Genomic DNA, 25,770 nt, shown 5'->3' with positions numbered 1-25,770 from the left:
TTTTTGTGATAGAGGCACATTACCGCCCTACGTCTTCTCACATGCACCATAAATTCCATTTCCATTTGTTTACATAGTTGATTGGATTTGTAGATTTCAGTATTCACTATGCTCATGTTTGCTGGCAACCCTAGCAATTTGAAGTGAGAGCCTGGCTGCAGCAATAAAATGCTAATCAGACTGAAAAATAATATGTTTTCATATGTTTGCTGGAAACGACTGAATTATTCATCCAGGCATATTTCCAGCGCTGCGTAGGAAACCTGTGATGCTGAACATCAGGTGGTCATCAGAAGATAGCGCGCCAGGGAAATGTCTGTTGGACTCACTCTTTCCTTCGCGCTGATTTCCTCTTCTCCTCATTCAGTTCATGGGCAGCATCCCTCAACTTGACCTCTGACCCCGGAGCACTGGCTGGGATTATGTCCAATTGCAGCTCTTTACTCTGCAAACACAAGAGACGGCAGCTATTATGTGGCACATAACAGGCATGGTATTCAGCAGTAAACACACCCATGTGTGATGTATTTGCTTTCTCTTAGCAACAGTTCATTAAAATGAACTGTGGGGAGATGTTTAAATAAACATGTTTAAATAAGAACATGCAGCAATAGAGGGTCCACCTGGTGCAAGTTCCCACAACTGAAACTACACAAAACTTAAAGCCAAGGGGAGTTTTAATAATGAAATTCATCATATAAAACATGATTTTGTTAAATCTTGCACAAGAAAGTCTAGAGGCCAAGGTTGTATCCTTAATATTGTATATTATATAACATATTATATAACATGTGGCTGTATCTCTCACAGTCTTTCATTAAACAGCATCAACCAAAAGAACAAGTTTGTTAAAACACATTAGGAAGAATTAAGCCAAACTCTACACTTCTTTGATTTATCATGAGTGAGTACTCACAGCCTTGTTTGAGTCCGAAGAAATGCCGAGCGCCGTTTCCAGGCAGGTTCGGTATTTGTCCATGCGGAGAGAGAAGTCCCTGTAGCGTTTGTCCACAGAGGACACCCATTTCTTTATCTCCAGGGCATGGGCGTGGCCCTTGTCACAAAACCCATCCGCCAGCTGGATCAACAGCTTTACCCTCTCTTTGGTTTGCTGTCAATAGAGACACATTTAGGGAGGGAACAGAGAGAGGTGGCCACAGAGAGGCAGTGCCGGTAGAGGAAAGGTAGATAAGAGAGAGGGACAGAGGTGGGGGGAGAGAGAGGGAGAGAGTTGGGAATCAGGGTGTTGCTTGATGGACACAATAGCTTGTTCTCTAACACAATAACAGTGACACAGCAAAGAGAAATCAGGACAATACACTGCCTAGGGAATGGGCCTCACAGCGGAGCGCAGGACTGTGCAAACATACACAGAACAAGCAGATCAACAGGCACAGAAATACGCACATACAATTTCATGTCCTTCTCCACAGTCGTATATACAAACAAACATAAAAACACACACACACATACACACACACATACCTTTGCTGTGATCTGGAAGTCTTCATGCTCTTTCAGCAGCTCTTGTGTGTGGTGAATACTGGAGCCGGTGGATGTGTGTGTGGACAGGTAAAACTCCCCAGTGTCATGGATCCACTCCAGGGCCTGAGAAAACAACCAATCTCAAGTGAGAACACTGACACTGCAGGGATTTTGGTTACATAATTTGACAGAGCCTCTATTAACTATCCAAATCTGATGACCTGGATCAAACTAGTACACTTGGACCTCCTATAACTACAATGAAATTAAAGCCAGGGTGTAGTTTGTATATTAAAACTCAACATCATCCAAGGCTATCCAGTTATTACTTAATTCTAGAAACAGTGATACAGGAATTAGCTCTTAATGACACATTTAATCAGTTTAAAAAGTTTAACAAAGTTTAACATGTAGATACAATGCATTACCACCTCTCAAAATTTTCACTTCATTATACATTTCTAGCCAATAATTTCTGAAGGTCCTACTTAGTTTGCACTCTTTTGAATGTCTGTGTACTTTATAACTGGGCCTGCAGGTGATACTTCCCTGACCAGCAGTGGCAGAACTGGTCCAGTCAAACTGTGAGACCAGAAAGCATTTGGGCCCTGGGGATAAAACCTGGATCGCCCTAAAATAGCCATGTCCTAAAAATATCTATGATGTCATCTGATGTTATTGGTTAAGCGCATTGCTGTGTGCCTGCTCTGTGCTATCCAAACACCACAAGAGGGAGCCAGGTGTCTTATATTTAAACAGCCTTATATCGGATACACAAACACAGAGTTAAGAGCTTAAGTGCAGTGGATTCTAACTTGCTATACTGTCAGAAAAATAAAGAGTTCCTGGCAGCAGTCAAACTCATGTTTAAAAAAAAAAAAAGAGTCAGCTCTGTCTGTTTCTGTGAAGTGTGAAGAGTTCCTGTTCGCTTCTGGAAACAATTTTCTCCAAACTCCGTTTCACAGGTCCTCATAGCTTTGAACAATGGCTGATCTGAGACTTGTTCGATTGAAAAAGAATGAAAAGAATGAGTGTTCTTGAGACATGACCTTTCATCCTACTGTAGCTCAGATTTTGTATTCTTCTAAAACATAGAAAAGCTTTACAGTCATAATCCCAGAGGTTGAAATGTTCAGCGCTGCCTGAGGAGAAAATGAGTGGTTGGACACATGTTTGGTAATACTCTGTAATAAACATAGTCTTTAAGTTTACTGTGCCACATAATGATAGCTGCCTCTGAGACTGTCATTGTTGCAAATGTCTGCCAGCTTACATCACATCCAGTATATTTGAAATGTATCATTACTAAGAAAACACAGGCTGCATGTTTTATTTAAAAAGAGAACAAAACAAGATGGAAGTTGCAGCTGTACGCTGACCGAGACAAGTCAACTTGCTGATAGTTCCAGTCCAAACAGGATCCAAACATCTAACAGGGAGGAGATTCATTTCTACGGACTCTGTCTGTAGTGATATGAATGACACGACGTACTGACATGCTCAGCTGTATCTCCAAATTGTGCTTATTGCCAGTGCACACAGAAACACACAGACCCACATACATATACAAGGCACGCACCTGTTTGGCACTGCGTTCAAACACTACGTATTGCTGGCACTGGTCCAGCCTTCGCTTCCTCATTGTCCAGAAGTGGAGCACTCTGTTCTCTCTCTGCAGCAACTCATTCAGGATATCTGATGAAACAACACAACCACACAAAACAAATGCATTCAAGATGCTCATCACTCTAGGTCAGCATTACACAGGAACATACTGAACACCTTAATTTATAATTCTGAGAATAAATTAAGAAACAGTGGATGGATAAAAGCTGAATAAGCTGGTCAACATCTCTTTAATGATAAGGGTGATTATTACGTTGTCTACTTACTCTTAACCTGAGTCTCTGGAGCTTTGACATGGGACAACATTCCGGGCATGTTGACGCTGTTTCTGTGCAGGTACTTCAAGAAGACATCAGCATTACGCCTGGCTAATGTACAGGCCTGTAAGTAAGCAGAATGACAACAGTGGTCATTCACAGAGTGAAAAATAGTATCCTTCTGATAGGTACAATACTGTAAATTAACTTTTCTTATTTGAAATACCATTGCCTTTCTCACCTTGAGGAAGGCCTCTTTCTGCTCCAGATGTTTGCTGATCATGGGAGTGACGTGGTCTGACTCACTGTTTGGGCCCAGTTTATCAGCACCACCACACCAGTCTTCCTCTCTCTTGTACTCCTGCTCCAGGCTTTCCAGCACACTGCACACCTGAGACATTGATAACACAATGCATGAAACTACAGTGAGATGAAACACTAACCCTTATGCAGCCTGTTCAACCACAAATCCTTGAGCATCATTTTTAATCATGCTCTGATACCGATGTGCTCCAGGTCCACTTGTGCATGTTCAAAAGAGAGTGTAATTCCCATAATCCATTTCATCATTTTTACCCAGTTCAAGAAAATCCAACACACTTTAACAACTATCTGAGCTGAGGGCACTCACTCTGACACACATACACACACACACACACACACACACACATACACACAAATAGACAAAAATACCTGCTCAGAGGTCTTGTAGAAGGCCACGGAAGCATTAACCAGCTTGAGTCGGTCCTCCATCTTCAGCATCAGCTGCTGCCAATGGTCTGCCACCTTCAAGCAAGTCAAACAACACAAATCAGTTTACAGCTTTAAAAAAAGCTACCACACCTATACTGATATTCTTGTTTTCCTTTAGCGATGTGTAAAATTGTAAGAGAGTCCTACCTTTTCTGCACAGTCTCTGATCATATCCATATCATAGTGGTTGGCTTGGAGTAAGGCCTCAGCCTTCTGCTGTACCTGCAGCGCACTCTGATGGGTTTTCTGCATGGTGGATAAGGTTGAAACAAAAGAGAAAAGAAAACAACAAAAATCAATGAAATTCAAGAGTCAAATGAATCTTTAAACTGGAATTGTTGCTTTGACAATATGATCCCAGCTTCCAGTTGCTCCTACAGGGCAGTTTGGTAGAGAGTGGAGAAACAGAGGAAAGACTAGATAAATAAGTAAATAAGTCTGATTAGAGCCATGTCCTGGGGTGAGCAATTCTGGAAAGGGGGGCTGATTTTTGTGTCACAGTGCGGTGGTTAGTCTGAGAATAAGGCTTTTGCTCCTTGCTGTACTCAGAACACTCGAGGGAAGGGAAACAGAGGGAGATAAAGGAAGAATGAAGGATTTCCTGCCACCTTTGATAATGTTAGTGTGGCATAATTTTTAATGTCTGCTACATCTGCAAGGTACGGTCAAGATGGGGGAGAAAATTCCCCATATGACATACTCTTTTCTCACCATGCTGCTTTCTGGGAGTACAGTTATGTCGCATGTGTTCAAATTCCAGTCTCACATAAGCAATAATCATAAACACAGCTTTCTTCTGAGTGTGCGTCCTTGTGTATATGTGAGCTCTGTAGAAGTAGGTCAGGTACAGGCCTGCATTAAAATGAGCCCGGTTTGGTAGAGTTCAAAGGAAACGCACCCTGCATAATCAGTGGTAAAGCGAGAAAGGAAATAAAGAAGAAAGGTGAGCAGAGAGACGAAGGAGAGATAAAAATATTAGTTATTCATAATTCCATTTCATGTGTGATAAGAAGGGGAGGAGGCGCAGAGAGATGTGAACCTGAGTGCAGTTTTACAAAGGCAAAAGGTTGAAGGATGAAGGGCAATGAAGCGGCCCATATGGAGGGAAAAGGGAGATGAAGAATCGAGCTAGAGGAGATGAATCAAGACCAACACAATCTCAAGGAAGAAGAGAGAGAAGAAAAACATGCATTTCTTTCATTTTACCTCTATAGCATGTTGGAATTGTTCATGTTCCTTCTGCAGCTGTTCGGCTTCTTGTAATGAACTGGCTGTGATCAGACCAGCGTTCAGCATAGACTCTCCATTACGGATCCAACCCAGCACCTACGACACACACAGACAAACAGATCACACACAGGTACACAAAAAGTTTTGTTATTATATTTTAACATTCTTATTCTCTATCTCCCTCTATCCCTGTTCTCCATGTGCCACCAACTCTTGCCCTTCAACTGTCTCTTCTCATATATTTTTCCTCATTGCATCTTCAACACCACCTCATTCCCTTGCATCCTGCTCCAATCCCTTCACTCTCTTCAAATCTCACCTTGCACACATTCTCCCAATCTATCTCTTCTCCCCTCTGTGCATAATCTCTTTAGCCGCCGCAACCCCTGCCTCACAAATGCACGCTCCTGGATGCGCACAAAATACCATTTGCTCATTGTTTTGTTGGCCTAGTTCTATTCAAAGGGTAGCCTCTCAAAGACACCTCTCCCTCTCTCTGACTCAGCAAGCACACCTGCTGCGTGGGTGACGGGCAGAAGTGCAACTGAAGCTTAGGCTATAAAAGTGATGATGCAACGCGACTCTGACTCTTGTTTTTCAGCAGCTTCAACGGGGCTGATGTTTCCATCTCGTGTGCAATGTCCTGAGGCGGTACAGGAATGTGTGTGTGTTAGCTGCTGAATACCAGAGCTGCTGTATGACATAACTCTAACAGGTGATGAGTACATATATGATTCACTGGTTTGGTACGGCATAATATTTCATCTTGCCACTACATCTGACACCACTTTACTGTGATTACATTGCTTTTATCTTTGTCATAACCCCTGCTCTATCCCTTTATTCCCTAATCTTTATTCTTAAGCTGTGCCATTTCTTAATGACATGCAGAGAGCACCCCTAAAGAGTAACCACCTCTGGGTTATTAATTAGCAGCACTACCAACTGTAGAGCAGTGGTAATCTCTGCCCAGATTAAAAGGCTAGGATATTTATAAATACATCAGCAGCAGAAATATACAGACTACAATTACCAGATTATGGTTGTGTCCAACTTTAGTCTAACAAGGTTGCTGTCATTTTCCCAGGATTCAGTGCAGGTGATGTGATATTTTACACAAAAATCTGGAAAGTCAGTGTGAATTCTACTATACTACTCATTCTACTATATGTACTAGATTAAGAAAAAGAAGCCACCTCTTAAGACAATTCTGATTTACAAGTCACTATTATCTGCACAAACAGGCATAGGCTGTATATATAGCACTGTCTCTCTGTGGGGAGATGAGAAAAAAAAAAACCATGGCATCACTGTCAGATCTGTTCAATCAATGTGCATCTCCTGAAATGTTTTGCTGCAGTACACTTTGAGTGTAATTTTGTTTATCTGAGTCTCAATTTCATATCTGCCACCACTTTTGTCCAATTTTACATTAATTCTAGCGCAAGCTGAGGCATAAAGCCTGTTGTTATTCAGCTGCATCTCCATGATAACAGGCCTTGTTATGAAAATTGGCTCCATGTTTGTTTTGGTTTTGCTTTGAAATACCAGTAGGCTACATTGTAAACTCCTCACAGTTTTCTTACTGCGTTTGTATCCAACTACTGAATGAATATCAGGGAGGGAATCGTTAGTTGACATGTTCTTCACTGACACAACAATGAGCGGAGAAATTCTACCTCTTTCCACCCCTATCAAGTCAGATTTTCTCTCTTGTCTTCTTTAAACCTGAGTTTCCATTTATCTCACTCTCCCTTTGAACCTTGGCTCAACATCCAACCATAATGTATCGCTCCGTCTATTCCCCGAAGTCAGAGACAGATACAGAGGGATGAAATATCATGAGAGAGAGAGACAGAAAGAAAGAGGAGAGAGAGAGAGGGGTTGTTGACACAGGATGAGTCATCTACCCATGGTCATGTACAGACAGAACAAACTGTAGCCTGTTTAGTACTTTAACACACTCTGCTGTAACAATCACAGTATGCTGGAGCAATAAATTGTCACAGTGTCTTTCCACATATCAGTTTGACCTCTGTCTCAAGAGGAAAAAAAACATTAAAGATAGGCTCATGAGTGCTTATTTCTGAAATGCACACACGTGAGCATTCATATGTGATCATATATGTATGAGCTGTTTCCACTTCCAACATCTTAAATATACAGCTCATAATATTAAAATATGCTTTAAGTCTGTAAAATGTCTGTGCTGTCCTGGTTAAAAAGCAGACTTTGTGAGCCCAGCTCCTTTGTGACTTGTTTTGTTAGAAAATGCCATTGTCTTCCTGTTTCACTCTGTGGGCCTTTTCTTCTTCAAGTACATACCTGTTTGACTTCAGCCTGTAGATGCCTTAATTGGACACACTGCTCCAGGTGTCTGCGGTGCTGCTCTGCTGCCAGGTCTAGCTCCTGCTGCTTCTCGTGGAGAAACTCCAGCAGGTCCTGGACCCGCGTGGCCATGTCCACGTCTCTGTCGCATAACAGCTCCACACCTGCACACAATGGACATTTCATTACATTACAGCTAACAATCTATCTCTTTATTATATCTGTTTATGTCCTTTTTTTCTTTATCATTCCCTCATTAATCACTTATTGTTACTGACAGGGGTGAGTGGGTATGGAATGAAGAGGTACTTAGCGATTCTGCAAATCTGTTGTTTATTCATTCCATAAACTCTACATTAAATTTTAACTACACCTATGCCCATTTACCCTCAGTCTTTGTCGACTTTTATTTCCACCAATCAGCATACATGCCTTTACTATTTGCAAATAAAATTAACGAATGTTCAGTCCCAACAGATTCATCTTAGATAATGTGAGTATCCTGTGTATTCCATTCCCTCACTCACCAGATGCCTGGACCTCGGTGACATACTGCAGCAGCTCCTGTCCCTGGTGGATGACATCAAAGGTGAGGTTGTTCATAGTGAGCGCCTTGTCTGCATGATGCTGTAGCCTCTGTTCGGCCAGAGTCAGGTCCTCTGTGTCAAAGTCACTCATCTGTTGAGACAGTTCTTCGTTCCATGACTCCAGGTCTGAGATGATCTGAGGGGGGTTGGGACGATGACAGAGAGAGTGTCAGGGACAGGAAGAAGGCTCATTAAAAAATATGTATATATATATAAATGTATATATATTTGCAATGTATATATATATATATATGTGTGTGTGTGTGTGTATATATATATATATATATATATATATATATAGTAAAATGTCTTTTTTCACACACCAAAAAAGAAAAGAAAAGAAGGGAAAAAAGAACAACCATTTCATTACCTATATAATTTTATGATTAAGAGAATTTCTGAGTACCAGCTCAGACAGTTTAATTGCTATAATCCAACACTCTGACTGCCATAATAATGGATAACATATTACACTGGTGATGCACGGCTGGTAAAGCAGATGTACTGAGATGTCAGCGCTTGTCTATGACTACCCACGCAGACTGAATCATGATAGCATGGGCACCTTGATCCTGGCACCATCCAGCTCTGTCTGACTCTTTTTTTCTTTTTTTAAACACATTCAACTTGTCTACACATTTGTTCAAAATTTAACCACCTTTTGCCCTGGGGCATATGGAGATACAGTAAATTGTCAAACAGTGACCAAGACCTTTATTTACTGTAACTGAAGAAAGCATTGGTTGTTTATTTGAGATGGACTGCTACCACAGGTTGTAATTATAATTTCACTTTTGTGTGAGTGCATTTTAATACAGTTTAGTAAATTTAATAATCCCCTGTTTCCTGACTTGCTTTGTGTGTTGTAATAGCTTGCTGTCACTGCTGTGTGATGTGGAGAACTTGTTTTCCTTGAAGGCATGTGACATCTGCTTTTATTAAAAGCAATATTGAGAAAGAATCAGCTTACATTATGTGAATTAAGTTCTTAACTAAAGTTAAGAGTGTGCCAATTTCCAATGTGTGGAGCTTTATTCCTTTTAGTTACGCAATATAACTGATGCTGGTACATGCAGGTACCTTGGCCAGTCAATATGATCAGTCGAACACAGATTTTTTCATCAATATGAGGGGCAGCATAGTTTCATGGACCACATGCATAGATATACACATATTTAGCTGCAAAAACCTTCTGTTAAGCAGATGTCAGTGTACAACCTCTTGCTTTCTCTCTCCTCTTTCACTGTCTGATTGTTAACACCAGGTCAAAACATCTGCAAGATGCAAGCAATTCCAAAAACTTAGGATCATCTTGATATTCCCCAGATTTCTTGGTGATAGAGTGCGTTGCTGCTCAGGCTGTGCCCACCGTTACTGAGCTAAGAATGCAATGACAGGACACCTTATGCTCAAAGACAGCTTCCTTCCACATATTCAGCAAGCACAGCAGGTAGGTCAAGAAAACAACACATAAAAGTCTGTTTCATAACTGCAAGGTTCTTAGTGCACTGCACCTCTCCACTGAATATGTTTATACAAAAGGTCAGATAAACCTCTTTTGCAATAAAGAGCATTATTCTCTCTGCACACAGAAAAGCGTGCTTGGCTTATGTCTATGTACAAAAGGAATTAGGATTCACACTAATTCTCCTGCTACAAAGTCTCCTCTGTATAGAGATGTGGCTTTCTTGGCTAGCACACAGTGTAATCTTACCAAAGGTTACCAAACCTTTTCACAGCAGAATAAAACAATACCATCTCTAAGCTGTGTGATAATTGTACAAATCTGGCAACAAAGTAGAAACTTACCAAGGACTCATCTACACTCTGCTCTCCTCTCTTCTTACAGTTGAGTAAAATGCCCTTTGTGTGCAAGAAGACCATTTCCCTCAGCTACCAACACTGTGAAAACTAACTAATAGAGGAGATGAGTCTCCTCTTTGTTATTTTCTTCACTGTGGTGTGTAGGGACACAGAGCTTATCATCTACAAAAGAAAGCGCTGTGAGATGAGTGCATGTCTCACCTGAACTCATGCCCTCTCCTCAGACACACATCCCCAAGTCAAGCCAGGAGGGAGTGTCATAGTGCATGTGCATGTGTGTGGGTGTGGGCAGGGAGTGGAGGGAAACAAATGCCTCCTCCACCCATCTTCATGCTTGAGCACTGTGTCATATTAATCCTGTGTTTATGTGTGTGTGTGTGTTGGCGTACTTCAGTGTTCTACATGAGTGATTAACAGATTCACCACCATTCCCTGACCTGACACGCAGAGCTAATGTTAGGACTTATCTGTTCTTTTGGACTTAACAACACAGATGCAACAAATTTTGAAGAAGCAACACAACTTCTATTAGCACACAATAGAGGAGGAATTCATGCATGGGCAGACTTGTAATATAATACCATATATAATGTTAAGTTAATGGGGTTAATGTGGATGTTTTCTCCTGCTGTGGTGTACAAAGTAGCTATATTTCACATTTTACATCTATTCTATCTAATATCTGTAGATGTTATGAGAAGCAGTCTATTTCTTCTTCTCCTAAGTTTGCATCTTGCAGGTTGTTGCAAATAAAGCCAGCTGACAATAGCATGAAAGGTAAAGCAAATGTTCTGGGTAATAATAGAAACATAATAACAGCTACATAATCGCCCGATCATTAACACAAACAAAAAGAGCTTAGCCCAAAATTTATCTGAAAAATCAGGTTCGGCAGACATTACAGGCTGTAACTTTACAGAAAATCCTGACATAGATTCAAACCAATATCCATATGATGAAATGAAACTGATAAATACTCAATTTCCTTCAGAGCAGAGGAGGTAATGTGATTATTATTGGAGATCGTTCCCCCCCACACACACACATTTTCATTCAAGCTTCACAGACTCACCATGTCTGTCACAATTACTTTCCACAGCCCTTCTTTGTACTTATATTATCCTCATGAATATAAGCCTGCATCTCTGCTCTAGGCTTTTGCTTCTAAAATGACAGAACGTAATTCATCTGTCAACACAGTACGGCTCAACAAATCTGACTCGATGGCTGTGATAAAACATCACGAGAAAACACACAAAAAATATATATTTTAAATTAGCAGTCATCTGAGCGCCAGCTGAGAAATGCATTCACTCTCACAGTGGGACATTAAGGAATTAGCAGATACAATGTAGCCAATTGCTAGCTGGAGAGGGGAGGGGGCAAAATTGGAATGAGTCAGTGGATGAGATGCATCAAGTGGAACTAAATGCTTTTTTAATGCGGCACACGCGAGAGGATTGCTGTGAATTCAACCAAGCTTTGAACCAGCGGGAATCCTCGCTACAGGCCTCAATCTCTCTTTTACAGTGTAACGGTCCATCGGCTCAGAGTCACAGTCATTGTTGGTTTACCAGTATGCCCCTTGCTACATGTAATTGATCCTTTTGCATTTAAGAAAATAAAAACATGCAAGACAATCATTTAATATGGCACATTCATATCTGTCATTCTATTTTTCTCAAGTTATCACATTCTCTGCAGTCTTCTTCTCACCTCCACACTTCCTTTTTGGATTTCTGCCAACCTTTGTTCTTAGGTTTTCACCTCAGTTTTTCTCTTTCATCCACCATCTTCCTTTTGTCTAGAAGTTAAATTCTGTCCCTCCTTTGAGTTTTAGTGCTCATTAGTCTCTCCACTTCCACCCTTCTCTTGCTCTCTTAACCTCTTAACCTTCATCTACTTTTTTCAGTCTTTCACACTCTCACTTTTGCCCAAACATTGCAGTATAAAGCAACAAATAAATATTCATCATACACCAAGCCTCCGTCTCCCGCCTACTCACGTCGATTGCGTCCCTCTCAAAGATGCGGAGCTGGAGGAAGAGCTCCAGTTTGATCTTCCTTTCCTGGAAGAGCTCCTCCATCTGGCCCTGGGCCTCATCCAGCTGCTGCAGCACGCTCTCGATGTGGGCCATTGAGCTATTGTGGGGAGTCTTGTTGCTCGAGATGGCAGAGTCTCTGTGGAGAGAGTCAAATACAGAGGATTCATAGGTACAGTGTATATGTGGTCAGAGATGTGGCTCCCAGTTTCAGTTTCCTGTTACTTCACTATCACATGATTGCCCAGTGATTGTAAAAACAATGTCAAATTACTAAGGACAAGGGCTTTAAGAGAATGTGTTTGTAAGTCCTAATGTACTGCATGAATGTGGCTTACCCCAGTGTATACTATATACTGCAATAGTCAGACTTCAGTATAGCATAACAACAATATTAACCTGAGCTGTTGTATGAGGTCCTCTCCCTCCTTGATGACATTGACAGTAGCCTGCAGGGTGGTCTGCTGCTGCTGGCCAAAACGCTTGATCAAGTCCTGCACCGCTTCCACCGATTCTGCATACACATCATCCAGCAGCTCCTTCTGAAGCTCCTCCAACCATGTCCACAGCTAACAGTGATTGACAGAACATGCGAGCCAGTTAAAATGCAGCACACACCTCAGAGTGAACAGAAAAGAGCAGGAACCAAACCAAACAGTGCCGTTGTTAACAACAGACACACGCTGGAAGAGGGTGGGGCAGACACGCAGGCCGCTGTGTGAGCTGCACACAGATGTAAGAATTGATGGAGGAGATGCCACATGGACGGACAGAGAATAGGAGACAGAAATCAAATCCAACCAGTTCTGTTCAAAGATAGCGTTTTGTGAATGGTCATCTTTGTAACAGATTAGCCATCTGGGTGAATTGGCTCAGCGCGCTAAAGCCCTGGCACACCATCCAGGCTGCAGGAGAGGGACCCTGGTACCTACTGCCTACCCAGAAACACTTCTACTTTTGCTATTGTTACCATCATCTGCTTAGTAACATACAGTAAGTTACACATTATCTGGAATGTATATAAATACTGACATAAATCTGACACAAAATGCTTTTTATTAAAGCCTGCTGACAGTTTATTTTAGTAGGTTAGACTAGAAATTAATAGGGAGACTGTGCCTTTTATCTGGAGTAACTTCATCTGTCTAATTCTTGAAAATCAGTGCAGATGAATCCCCTCTTCTCCAGTGTGGTTCATGCTCTGTCTGCACAATAAACTGTTTGATGCCTTTCAACGTGCTGGATTGCATCCAAAGATTTCTACAGAACTAGAAGAGGTGATGGGCAGGAAGATTGGAAACATCCATTTGTATACACACACAGAGAGGGGGGGGTGGCCTACAGACACACACACACACACACACACACACACACACATACACACACAAAAGCTCACACCACACACACACACACACACAAAACACACAGTGACCTGCACCAGTGTGAGCTGACAGATGGGGTGAAAGAGATTAGTCCATATGGACATTAAAGACTAGCTTCATTAATAACACCATGGCTCTGACTGTCTCTGAGTCTATGTAAACAGGATGTAGTGTTAACACATGTTGGGCACAGTGCTCTGTCAGCGCAGAGAGGTTCATTTTGACAAAGATGTACAGCAGATGATGACTTTCACATTAACATAACACTGTGAGAGGGATTAAGGCAGTAGGGCAGTGATTAGCATGTACAGGTGTACTGTTGCTTTGATATCCTACCCTGTCCTGTGTAGTTTGCCTGTTGTTTATTTGCTTTTTAAGGAAGAAGGTAAATAATACTACAGAAAATTAAAGGCATGATTGTCATTATCACAGCGAAGGAGGAGGCAGAATGAGGCAGATTGCCTTTAATTTGTGTAAACACAAGCGCTCTACAGAAGGGAAGGAAAGCACAGATGTTTGCAGAGAGAGAAGGTAATGACTTTGGCAAGAACATGTGCAGGAGTATTCTGAGGAGTGATGCACGTTTACACACCCATACACACACATGTAGAATCTCTCTCACGATTAAAGCAATGACTTAAAAAGCAAATGCTTGGTAAGTTTTTTGGCGCAGATGTGCAAAGTACTTCATAACTCCTGGATTGTGCATAAACAGAATAATTTTTGTTTGTGTCACCCATTTGACAAAAACTGTAATAACAATTCAAAACAGGTAGCAACTGTGGTAAAAGAAGAGAAGAGGAGAGGAGAGGAAATACACACCTCTTTGACGTGTGTGTGGAAGGCAACAGACATGTCCAGCAGGACTTTACGCTGTTCGACACGTCGCACAAAGTCCTGGATGCGATCTTCAAGCTGGTGGGCAGCCTGGTAAATTTCCTCTGGGTCACACTCTCCGGTCTGAGCCAGCTGCTCTGCTGCCTCTAGCAACTTGTCAGCATTGGTGTAGGTGTTCTGAAATGTTAACATTAAGTATATTTAAAATGAGAATACAGTATCTCATACATCTTATACAGCATGGCGGTGCACTGCTGAGCACTGTCTCCTCAGAGCAAGAAAGTTCTGGGTTCAAACCCGAGGCATGTTTTCCCTGTGCCTGTATGGGTTTACTCTGGGTGTTCAGGTTTCATTGTGCAAGGGGTGAGGTCCCACAGTCCTCTATGTCCGTGGACTGTGGGACCTCACCCCTTGCACAATGTCAGCTGGGATTGGTTCCGGCCCCCCTGCGACCCTCAAGGATAAGCGTTATAGCTAGTGCATGGATGGGTGAAGAATCTAATATTCATCCTACCATTTCATTTGATTTTAAGTTTACTCAAAAAATACAACATGCATGTTTTTTTTCACTGATTTGATACATAGAGAAAAAAGATGTCACAGCTTTTATTTTCAAATGCATTACATATAAAACCCACCTGTGCAACCTCTTCAAAGTCTTCATGTCTCTTCTGCAGAGCCCTGGCTCTGTGCAAAGACTTCCCAACACCAGTGTGTTTACTGAGGAAGGCCTCACCATGGTTTTCTATCCAGTCCAGCACCTTGAAACACACGACACAGGATGTGTACACATTTAAATATGCTCAAGTAAACAGGTTGCACAGACTGCAGTATAAATTTCTAAGCAGTAGGGGGTGCAATTGACTGAAATGGCTGTAATCAGTCATTGGAGTTACAATAGTCCTCAGATGTCATCTGTCTCTCCCTCATCACTCTGTCTTGGTCACTCTTCCGCTCATCCTTCCTTTCTTTACTCTTTTTCTTCATCTGCATTCTACCATGTTTAAATCACACAAATGTGGGCAATTAGGTTTTACCAAATAGGGAATCCAGAGCAGTACAAAGTGTCAACTTTTCCACTGTGGATGAGATTAGCTATAAATCTTTGTACATAATTACCTTATTATCTATTAAACAGATGGCCATACTCCATCTGTTTCTATGTGGGGTGATGAATGGGATTTTCATGATGTTTTCAAGGTCTCTGAGAGAATATTTTGATGGGACAAACACATATGAGCATGGGCACAATGCCCTTGACACTTAATGTGACAGTAAATTGCATCACCATGGAAACCACTACCAAGAGAAAAGGGTGATGAAAGAGCGGATGAAAGAGGGGAGAGACAGAAGTGCAGAGATACGGCAAGAAAGAGAGAGAGAGAGAGAGAGAGAGAGAGAGAGAGGAAGGAGGGGCAGAGAAGCAGAGAAGCAGAGAAGAGTTTGTGCCCAAAGGGTAGAAATGCAGAGACGACACCATACACCAGCTGAGTAGTTTTGATCTAGGAGCTCTGCCATCCACACAGTCACACAGAAAGACTCACTCTGACAACTCAGGAGGTAGTGAAAAAAAAGGCTTTGAAGAAGCTGGAGCTGATTATATTATATCCTTAATATCACTATCCCAGTATGGATGCTTACAGAATATCCCTCTGCAAAACAACAGCGATTTCTTGGATCTTCAGAACCATTAAATTATAGTAAGACAGCAACACTTAACATATGTGTTGCTATTCATTGTGCCTTCCCTTTCCTTTTTATTAACTATGGATATGGTATAGATACATGTGTATTGTTGTGAATAAAAATGTATTTTTCCAGCAATACCAGTCTTACTCTTAAAACAACTACTAGAATATACATTAGTTTTTCCGGTTCAAGAACATCAAACTGAAATTAACAGCCACATAATGACAAGCCTTGCGAAAAGCTCAAAAAGAACATTAATACCAGTAAAAATGTTTGGTAGGATAGATCTGTACATTGGTAGTGTAATGTGTAGGAAAGCTAACTGAGTCATGGGGTAAAGATGGGACAGGTCTTCAGTTTCTGCTGTAACATTTGCATGTGTGAGTGAGTGCCCTGGAGTATACAGCAAAACCTGCTGAAGCTCACAAATGTTCAGGTCTGTAGTTTGATTTTGCTCTCTATGTCTGTGTGTCCCTTACTTGCTGTACATCCTGCTGAAAGACACACAGCTGCAGGCGCTGGTGCAGGCGAACTTTGCGATGCTGCCAGATGTTTTCCAGCTGCCTCTGGTGATGCAGGACCTCGTGGATGATATCGAGGACATGGTGTACAGCCTTGGAGTAGTTAGCTGATGCCATCAGTGAATCAGCACTTCCTGGGGTCAAAGGTCGCTGCAGTTTGTCCAGTAGAGACTTGCCATCCTGGCTTACCTGCACAGGTTGACATGTTGTTTGACATATTGCAAAAACTCCTCAAAGATCTCAGGTAAAAAATGACAGAATTTAAGTTGGACAGAATGCATTGATCATGTTAGTAAAAAATAACTTAATCTATTGATATAGCTGGAAAAGTAATTTGGTAAATAGATTCACTCCTTCTCAATAATACAGTCACCAACTATGGTCAGTTTTCAGTTGGGGCATTCAAATATTAGGGCACTAGCTCATATATTAAACTTGAAACTCGAATTACCACCTCCTGGTTATATGCCTCTGCCAACCATTCCAGTTACAGTTAATTAGAGTGTGAATTCTTAAGTTATGGCCAAAAATGTGTTTTGTATGGTCACAGTGACCTTGACCACAAAAATCTCATCAATTCATCCTTGAATCCAAATGAAGGTTTGTATTAAATTTCAAGAAATTCTCTCAATACGTTACTGAGATATCATATTCATGAGAATGGGGCAGACCCAAAGTCATAATGCCTCCAGCCATGGCTGCCATAAAGACATATAAAAAAAAAAAAAAAAAAACAACGAAAAAACCCCAAAACAACAACACTTTACACACTGTTTTATTCTGGATGAATGGAGAGAGTTTCATATATTGTTGTTGAACGTATGTGTATATATTTTGAATATATGATTTGTATAATTATCAGTCTTATATTTTTACTCTGGGATGGCATCAACATTTGCATGTACCTGTGTGTTTTGCATGTTCACTTGGGTGTGCATTCAATTGTGTGTCTGTGTGAATGTATATACTGACCTCAGAGTATGCAGTGGTAATGTGCTCATATAACCCTTGGTGATGGTGGATTGTGTCTTCCAGATCCTGGAGTTCAGATGGCAGCTCTCCTTCACCACATGCCTTACACCACGGCTCCACTTTACTCATGTACTGTGGAGAACACACAATGCAAATATTGTATTATACATGTTAACAAAGGGGCCTCAAACCACATGCTATTCAATTTTGATATGATTTGAGTGCTCCACACCTGCTCTCAGACTTAAGCTGTTTGCTGTTAAACTTTAACAGTCTCTAATTGTACATAATGATACTACTATTACATACTGTTTGGTATATACAATGCAGTATTGTTCGTGTATAGATGATGGGGTTTTTATATCAAAGCTGACATTATAAAATTGACATTAGAATGACCTAAAAATATATATTAGAATTTGTTTTTCTTGATTCTTTGCTTTACAGAAAGCATGGGTAAAATAATGATTACTAAAACATGTTCACTGATCACTCTGCATAAGAGAGTAGAGCAGGGGAAAACGTTTGTATCTCTTGAGTTTGACTCTAAGCTCTAAATGAAAAACATGCTTTCTATCACAGCCATTGCTTAGAAGGAAGTCAACATTAAAGACTATGCAGAAACGAGTCACAGAGAAAGCAATAGCCGTCAACAACTAACAAATGTGTTGTTACTGCAACCATAAGCAAAACAAGAGAAAGCAGTATTGATCATTTAAATGGTCTTTTAGGTCTATAAGGGATAAAGCAACCCCAGTGCTTGTAAATTGTGCTGCAGCCAGTTTTTTTTCTCACCTCTCTCTCTCTCTTTAAATCCATCTTTATATGTATAAAACTATAATAAGATTCGGATGCTTAAGTATACAGGAAAGCACAAATGACAAATCTGCCTCTAACATTCTGTAATAGATCTAATAATAAGCTCTGTTCCATCTGATTTATACAGTATGTGCTGCATTTATATGAGAATGCAGAACTTTATAAATATATGCAGATACTTTGAGGCTTTTCAGTGGCCAACAGTGTACATAGTTCAGCCATAAATGTTTGCATGTGTGCAGGATGATTATATGTGGGTAATATGTGGGTATGGGTGTTGCGTGTCTGTACCTGGTCTGCTTTCTGATGGAAGCTGGCAGACATCTCCAGCAGGGTGCTGCGTTCATCCAGTGCTGCAGCGAAGGCTTTCCACTCCTGCTCCAGCTGGCCTGAGATCTGCTGGATCTGTTGTGAGGCATAGTGGCCTGACTCCAGGAGCCGGTTCCCTACTGACATGATCCGATTGATGTTCACGTACACATTCTGTGTTTAAGCAGAGACAGAGATGCAAGATGTCAAAAATTTAAATATGTACCAAAAGAAATTGGTTTTAATTCAAATCAAATACAGATAAGTTTCACAATGCCTTGTTCTCCACTTAATATAATCCTTAAATTGTTTCATTATCCTTAACGTATTCTTGTATATAGACACAGGCAAAGTGAGTACTAATGGGTGCTGAGAAAGTTGTTACAATCAAAGTCCAGTGGTTTCAATCTAAAGACAGCTAACCTGAGGCACTACTAACTCATATAAACAGTGTTTTTCAGTATAATGTTAATATTTGGGCATCCCGCCCAGGTAAATTAACAGGCTGCCGGGTAACACATTGTTGTGGTTTCATTTTGGATGCCATGATGCATGAAGCTACAACGATGCCTTCAAACAGCCAAGGTTGGTTATATTTCTGCAAAGCAATTAAGGCAAGGTTGTGAAATATATTGGCCACAATTATATACATGTGCAGAGTAAGTAATGTTGGAGAGAATAAAAGTCAATACATGTGCCCTTGTCACCCACCGCTCCCTTCTCTCTCTCTCACACACACGCACAAACACACACGCACAACCTTGTGGACATTAAAAAGTCATTCACTTGGGAGCCATTTCCCTATGTGAATAATGAAAAGAAACCCAATTGCCTCTTAATCTTTCAGTCTTTTTTAATATATGGGCTCCCAGCTGTTTTGTGTAGATAGGCATGGATCAGCAAACGCTAATTAACAACTGTGTTAACAGCCTGTTATTATTCTATTCAATTACTGCTCCTGGAGCCTATTATGGCTCTTAGTTTGGTTGTTTCAATCACAACGGGAAGGAAAGATGAACCAAACACCGGCTACAGCCCTCAAACAGAGGCAGGGTCTTAGGAAGAGTGATTCTACCAACACAAATTATGTGCTCCTATCAAAGCTGCATACACTGGAGTGATGCTTTGTTTTGTATAAGCTGTAAGGCTTTGAGATTATTTCTGATGGGGTCTTTTTCTGAAATTGGGTTTTAGAAATGGTTTTGAATAGCTCTTTGCTTGTAGGAGTTTTTCCGTGCGTGAACCAGGCAGACATTCCCCACTGTCCAAAATCCAGGAAAATCTTGACACTGAGACATCAAAAGCACTAGATTAAGTCTGATGTTGGCTCGAGGATAATAGAGACAGTGGTGTTCTTAGAATTATGGCTCACATGAGAAATCAAGGGAGTCCAACTGCTCTCAAATACACAGCAGTAGGTAAGTTGTGATACACAAAAGAACAGCAGTGCACAGTAGAACTATTGTAATCCTATTATAAATTTTACAAAGACACAAATCAAATATCACCGGAAGAAATATCTCTAAGCTACTATAGGTCTTATGTGGTATTATACTGCAGGAAACTATGGTGATTTTTAGAGAGGACACATGCACAAAAAGACCTCCAGGAGAACACACACACACTCATCTATAAGCAAACACGCACACATACATACACAAACAGTGGAGAGAGGGTACTCAGGGAAAGGAGGGAGAGCAGAGTTACAGAGTCACAACCAATAAGCCTGAATGCCCCCGAGCCATCTGCACAATTATGAAGAGACTGGACTACTTGAAAACACAGGGTGGTAAAGCCTTAATCCAAAACTGATGGGTGGCAAGGAAAGGGGGAGGGGCAGAGATAGGTTGAAGATGTTCCTAATTTAAACCTGATGAGGGCACGAGGCAAGAGTGTGAGAGAAAAAGACAGAAAAATCAGGCAGAAAGAGAAAAGGAGAGAAGGAAGACAACACTGTTGAACTAGAAAGTCTACAGAGTACGAGAATGATAAAGCCATAGTAATATTTGTTTAGTGAATGGACAACAGAACAAGATGAAGAATGTGACAGACGTCCCTCTGTATTTGCTACTTAGTGCACTATATTTACTTTGAGCCCTAAGTGTGTGGTATAAAATTTATACCCTATAGAGGGCCCTCAGAAATTAAATTAAATTAAAGTAAATGTCCATACATTCAGACAAGGACCCAAACATTCAGAAACCAGCACACTGTTAGTAAACTTGCTCTGTGGGAATGAATGAATAATTAGGGCCCGAGCAACGAGTTGCGTGGGCCCAACGGGGCCATGCAACGAGTTGCAAGGACCCTCTTGTTTTCGGTCTGTTTATTATTATTATTATTATTATTATTAGGGCCCGAGCAACGAGTTGCGTGGGCCCAACGGGGCCATGCAACGAGTTGCAAGGACCCTCTTGTTTTCGGTCTGTTTATTATTATTATTATTATTATTAGGGCCCGAGCAACGAGTTGCGTGGGCCCAACGGGGCCATGCAACGAGTTGCAAGGACCCTCTTGTTTTCGGTCTGTTTATTATTATTATTATTATTATTATTAGGGCCCGAGCAACGAGTTGCGTGGGCCCAACGGGGCCATGCAACGAGTTGCAAGGACCCTCTTGTTTTCGTTCGGTTTATTATTATTATTATTATTATTATTTTTTTTCTTCTTTTTCCGCCTCTTTGATCGCCTTTTTGAGGGCCTTAAAATGCGTCAAAACTCCTGAAAATTTGCAGACGCGTCAGGCACGGCGAAAAATTTAAGAATTTAGGGGTCTTGAGCATGGGTGTGGCAAAATGGCCTCGGTAGCGCCACCTACATTTTTAACGGAACAGCCCCTCAAGCCCGTTGCGCCTAAAAATCTGAAAATCTGCACACATATGTAACATCCCATGACGCACCAAAAAGTCTCTTGGAGCCATATTCTAAACCCAACAGAAAGTATTTTTATTTTGACCGGAAGGTGAAAAAATTGTGTGTTTTTGGCCATTTCCAGGGGTCGCTTGAACGCGAACTAGTCCTAGACGCATTATCCGATTGACTTCAAAATTTGATAATTTGTTCTTAAGACATAGACGAAGTTAAATTGCAAAAGTTTCGGACTTTTCATTGAAGGGCGTGGAAGTTATGGCCCCTCAAAGTTCGATCACTCGCCACAAAACAGGAAGTTGCTTTAAATTTGCTATATTTCGGCCATACTTTGTCCAAACTGCATCAAACTTTACAGGATTGTTAATGGTACCTATCTGCACACATCCATATGTCAATATTCATACAATTGTTGTAGCACCACCTATTTATAGCAGGAAATGACATATTTTATAGTGTGATGTCCAGTTTCTAGACGGGTGACCAGATTCACTTCAAATGTTGTCAGGACAGACTTAAGGATTTTTGGAAGACTGGCTCCGAAAATTGTGAGTTTGGGTCGAAGCGTGTGCCTGTTCTGGCCCGTCAAAGTTCGGAAACCCAACTTCCTGTTTGAAACCTCAGATTTTGGGGTAACTTCCTGTTGCGACTCTCTACTTTATCCTACAGATGGAGCCATTGTATTACTCTTTGATGGGTTTTTGGAAGGGGGTCTCTGTGTGTGTGTGTCTGTGTGTGTCTGAGGGGGGAGGGGAAGAGGAGTTGATTGTGTCTGTGAGAAGCTGCCACAGAGAGGTTACAGTCAATAGAGCCATGATCTGTCACAGATGATGAGCTCTGAAAAATATTATCACAGAAAATAATTAGCATTAAAGCTTTTATTTAAAATTTTTACATCTGGGAAGTGTGAACTGTTACGCCAGTGTGTGCCCTGCGACCTGCGTTGACCCCGCGGTTGCCGGGGTCCCGCGGTTGCCGCTCCCCCGACGGACGCCGGGTGCGAGGGCCCGTTCAACGCTGCTCGCAGCTTTAATTATTATTATTATTATTTTTTTTCTTCTTTTTCCGCCTCTTAGATCGGCTTTTTGAGGGCCTTAACATGCGTGAAAACTTACCAAAATTTGCAGACGCGTCAGGCACGGCGAAAAATTTAATAATTTAGGGGTCTTGAGCATGGGCGTGTTAAAATGCCCTCGGTAGCGCCACCTACATTTTTAAACGGAACAGCCCCTCAAGCCCGTTGCGCCTAAAAATCTGAAAATCTGCACACATATGTAACATCCCATGACGCACCAAAAAGTCTCTTGGAGCCATATTCTAAACCCAACAGAAAGTATTTTTATTTTGACCGGAAGGTGAAAAAATTGTGTGTTTTTGGCCATTTCCAGGGGTCGCTTGAACGCGAACTAGTCCTAGACGCATTATCCCATTGACTTCAAAACTTAATAGTATGTTCTTAAGACATAGACGATGTTAAATTGCGGCAGATTTTGAGTTTTTGTTGAAGGGCGTGGAAGTTATGGCCCCTCAAAGTTCGATTACTCGCCACGAAACAGGAAGTTGCTTTATTTTTGCTATATTTCGGCCATACTTTGTCCAAACTGCATCAAACTTTACAGGATTGTTAATGGTACCTATCTGCACACATCCATATGTCAATATTCATACAATTGTTGTAGCGCCACCTATTTATAGCAGGAAATGACATATTTTATAGTGTGATGTCCAGTTTCTAGACGGGTGACCAGATTCACTTCAAATGTTGTCAGCCCCTCCTTGACAATTTTTGGAAGAAGTCCTCCGAAAATTGTGAGTTTGGGTCGAAGCGTGTGCCGGTTCTGGCCCGTCAAAGTTCGGAAACCCAACTTCCTGTTTGAAACCTCAGATTTTGGGGTAACTTCCTGTTGCGACTCTCTACTTTATCCTACAGATGGAGCCATTGTATTACTCTTTGATGGGTTTTTGGAAGGGGGTCTCTGTGTGTGTGTGTCTGTGTGTGTGTGTTTGAGGGGGGAGGGGAAGAGGAGTTGATTGAGTCTGTGAGAAGCTGCCACAGGGAGGTTACAGTCAGGAGAGCCAAGAGCTGTCACAGATGATGAGCTCTGAAAAATATTATCACAGAAAATAATTAGCATAAAAGCTTTTATTTTAAATTTGTTGCAACAAATTCAGGTTTCTTACGGCATTTTCCTTATTGAAAACTAAATTCTACCTGAAATGTATCAATAAAAATCTTCTTTTGCAGTTAATGTCACCAGTTTATAGTTTAGTTTTAATAGCATTCCCTGTCACTGATGTGCCTTTAATTATCGGTTCTATCAGGGATCATTTATGTGTTTATCTTACGGGGGTGAGCCACCTCACAGGTTGGTTATATTACCTGTTGACCTCAGCTCAGTGAGCTAAGACAATGTTTAATGCAGTGTTTTTTCTGATATGAAAATGGATATTATTCAGCACATCTAACCTCAGCAGGCCCCTCTTCAGAAACTCATATCTGCAGATGTCAAAGCTGGCTCAAACGTTGTCCACAGTCTCATGACATGTTTAACAGGAAGCACAGCACGCTGGTTAAGCTCATGGCAAACTGTTACTAACAGCTAAAATGAAAGCTTGTCTGTATGTAGTCTAACTGGTTAGTTTGTCACTAATCTCCAAATTTTGCAAATTGCTATAAACTTCACTCTCTTAAACCAGTAACAGTCTGAGCTGGACTGATAGGGGTCTGTATGGATAAAGATAAAAACCTAATGATACCCATCCCTACAGCTGGTTAGTGGCTTCGCCCTGACTTTAGGCAGATGAGATATTCACTGTTCAAATAACTTCATTATAACCCTTGTTTAAGCATAAATGATTTATATATGCACCCAATAACAGAAATTGCAAAAAAATGCTTTTGCTCAAAGCTCAAAGCTTGTAAACTCAAGTTAAAACTGAGTTTTATCTCCTTTTGGGAGGGGGTATCTGTGTGTGTGTGTGTGTTTGTGTTTGTGTTTGTGTTTGAGGGGGGAGGGGAAGAGGAGTTGATTGAGTCTGTGAGAAGCTGCCACAGAGAGGTTACAGTCAGGAGAGCCAAGAGCTGTCACAGATGATGAGCTCTGAAAAATATTATCACAGAAAATAATTAGCATAAAAGCTTTTATTTTAAATTTTTACATCTCGGAAGTGTGAACTGTTACGCCAGCGTGTGCCCTGCGACCTGCGTCGACCCCGCGGTTGCCGGGGTCCCGCGGTCGCCGCTCCCCCGACGGGCGCCGGGTGCGAGGGCCCGTTCAACGCTGCTCGCAGCTTTAATTATTATTATTATTTTTTTTTTTCTTCTTTTTCCGCCTCTTAGATCGGCTTTTTGAGGGCCTTAACATGCGTGAAAACTTACCAAAATTTGCAGACGCGTCAGGCACGGCGAAAAATTTAATAATTTAGGGGTCTTGAGCATGGGCGTGGTAAAATGCCCTCGGTAGCGCCACCTACATTTTTAAACGGAACAGCCCCTCAAGCCCGTTGCGCCTAAAAATCTGAAAATCTGCACACATATGTAACATCCCATGACGCACCAAAAAGTCTCTTGGAGCCATATTCTAAACCCAACAGAAAGTATTTTTATTTTGACCGGAAGGTGAAAAAATTGTGTGTTTTTGGCCATTTCCAGGGGTCGCTTGAACGCGAACTAGTCCTAGACGCATTATCCGATTGACTTCAAAACTTAATAGTATGTTCTTAAGACATAGACGATGTTAAATTGCGGCAGATTTTGAGTTTTTGTTGAAGGGCGTGGAAGTTATGGCCCCTCAAAGTTCGATTACTCGCCACGAAACAGGAAGTTGCTTTATTTTTGCTATATTTCGGCCATACTTTGTCCAAACTGCATCAAACTTTACAGGATTGTTAATGGTACCTATCTGCACACATCCATATGTCAATATTCATACAATTGTTGTAGCGCCACCTATTTATAGCAGGAAATGACATATTTTATAGTGTGATGTCCAGTTTCTAGACGGGTGACCAGATTCACTTCAAATGTTGTCAGCCCCTCCTTGACAATTTTTGGAAGACTGGCTCCGAAAATTGTGAGTTTGGGTCGAAGCGTGTGCCGGTTCTGGCCCGTCAAAGTTCGGAAACCCAACTTCCTGTTTGAAACCTCAGATTTTGGGGTAACTTCCTGTTGCGACTCTCTACTTTATCCTACAGATGGAGCCATTGTATTACTCTTTGATGGGTTTTTGGAAGGGGGTCTCT

General features: G+C 41.3%; 1 protein-coding gene across 3 annotated transcripts in view; it reads right to left on the bottom strand.

Moving 5' to 3' along the window:
* triob (trio Rho guanine nucleotide exchange factor b) overlaps nt 1–25,770 on the bottom strand; it is a 116,827-nt gene that overhangs the window by 31,112 nt on the left and 59,945 nt on the right. For all 3 annotated transcript variants that reach the window (XM_018685192.1, XM_018685205.2, XM_051075944.1), the window contains 18 exons: nt 18,643–18,834; nt 17,533–17,664; nt 16,519–16,749; nt 14,989–15,111; nt 14,336–14,527; nt 12,531–12,700; nt 12,096–12,270; nt 8,207–8,402; nt 7,677–7,843; nt 5,328–5,447; nt 4,269–4,367; nt 4,062–4,154; nt 3,610–3,759; nt 3,378–3,492; nt 3,065–3,180; nt 1,486–1,608; nt 917–1,111; nt 330–445 (listed from right to left, as the gene is read on the bottom strand). In XM_018685192.1, the coding sequence (XP_018540708.1) occupies nt 330–445; nt 917–1,111; nt 1,486–1,608; nt 3,065–3,180; nt 3,378–3,492; nt 3,610–3,759; nt 4,062–4,154; nt 4,269–4,367; nt 5,328–5,447; nt 7,677–7,843; nt 8,207–8,402; nt 12,096–12,270; nt 12,531–12,700; nt 14,336–14,527; nt 14,989–15,111; nt 16,519–16,749; nt 17,533–17,664; nt 18,643–18,834 (2,705 nt within the window). The remainder of the gene's footprint in view (nt 1–329; nt 446–916; nt 1,112–1,485; nt 1,609–3,064; nt 3,181–3,377; nt 3,493–3,609; nt 3,760–4,061; nt 4,155–4,268; nt 4,368–5,327; nt 5,448–7,676; nt 7,844–8,206; nt 8,403–12,095; nt 12,271–12,530; nt 12,701–14,335; nt 14,528–14,988; nt 15,112–16,518; nt 16,750–17,532; nt 17,665–18,642; nt 18,835–25,770) is intronic.

The sequence above is a fragment of the Lates calcarifer genome, linkage group LG15 (genome assembly GCF_001640805.2).
Source record: "Lates calcarifer isolate ASB-BC8 linkage group LG15, TLL_Latcal_v3, whole genome shotgun sequence".
Lineage (NCBI taxonomy): Eukaryota > Metazoa > Chordata > Actinopteri > Centropomidae > Lates > Lates calcarifer.
The sequence above is the reverse complement of the archived record's forward strand: the minus strand, read 5'-3'. Positions and strand labels throughout refer to the sequence as shown.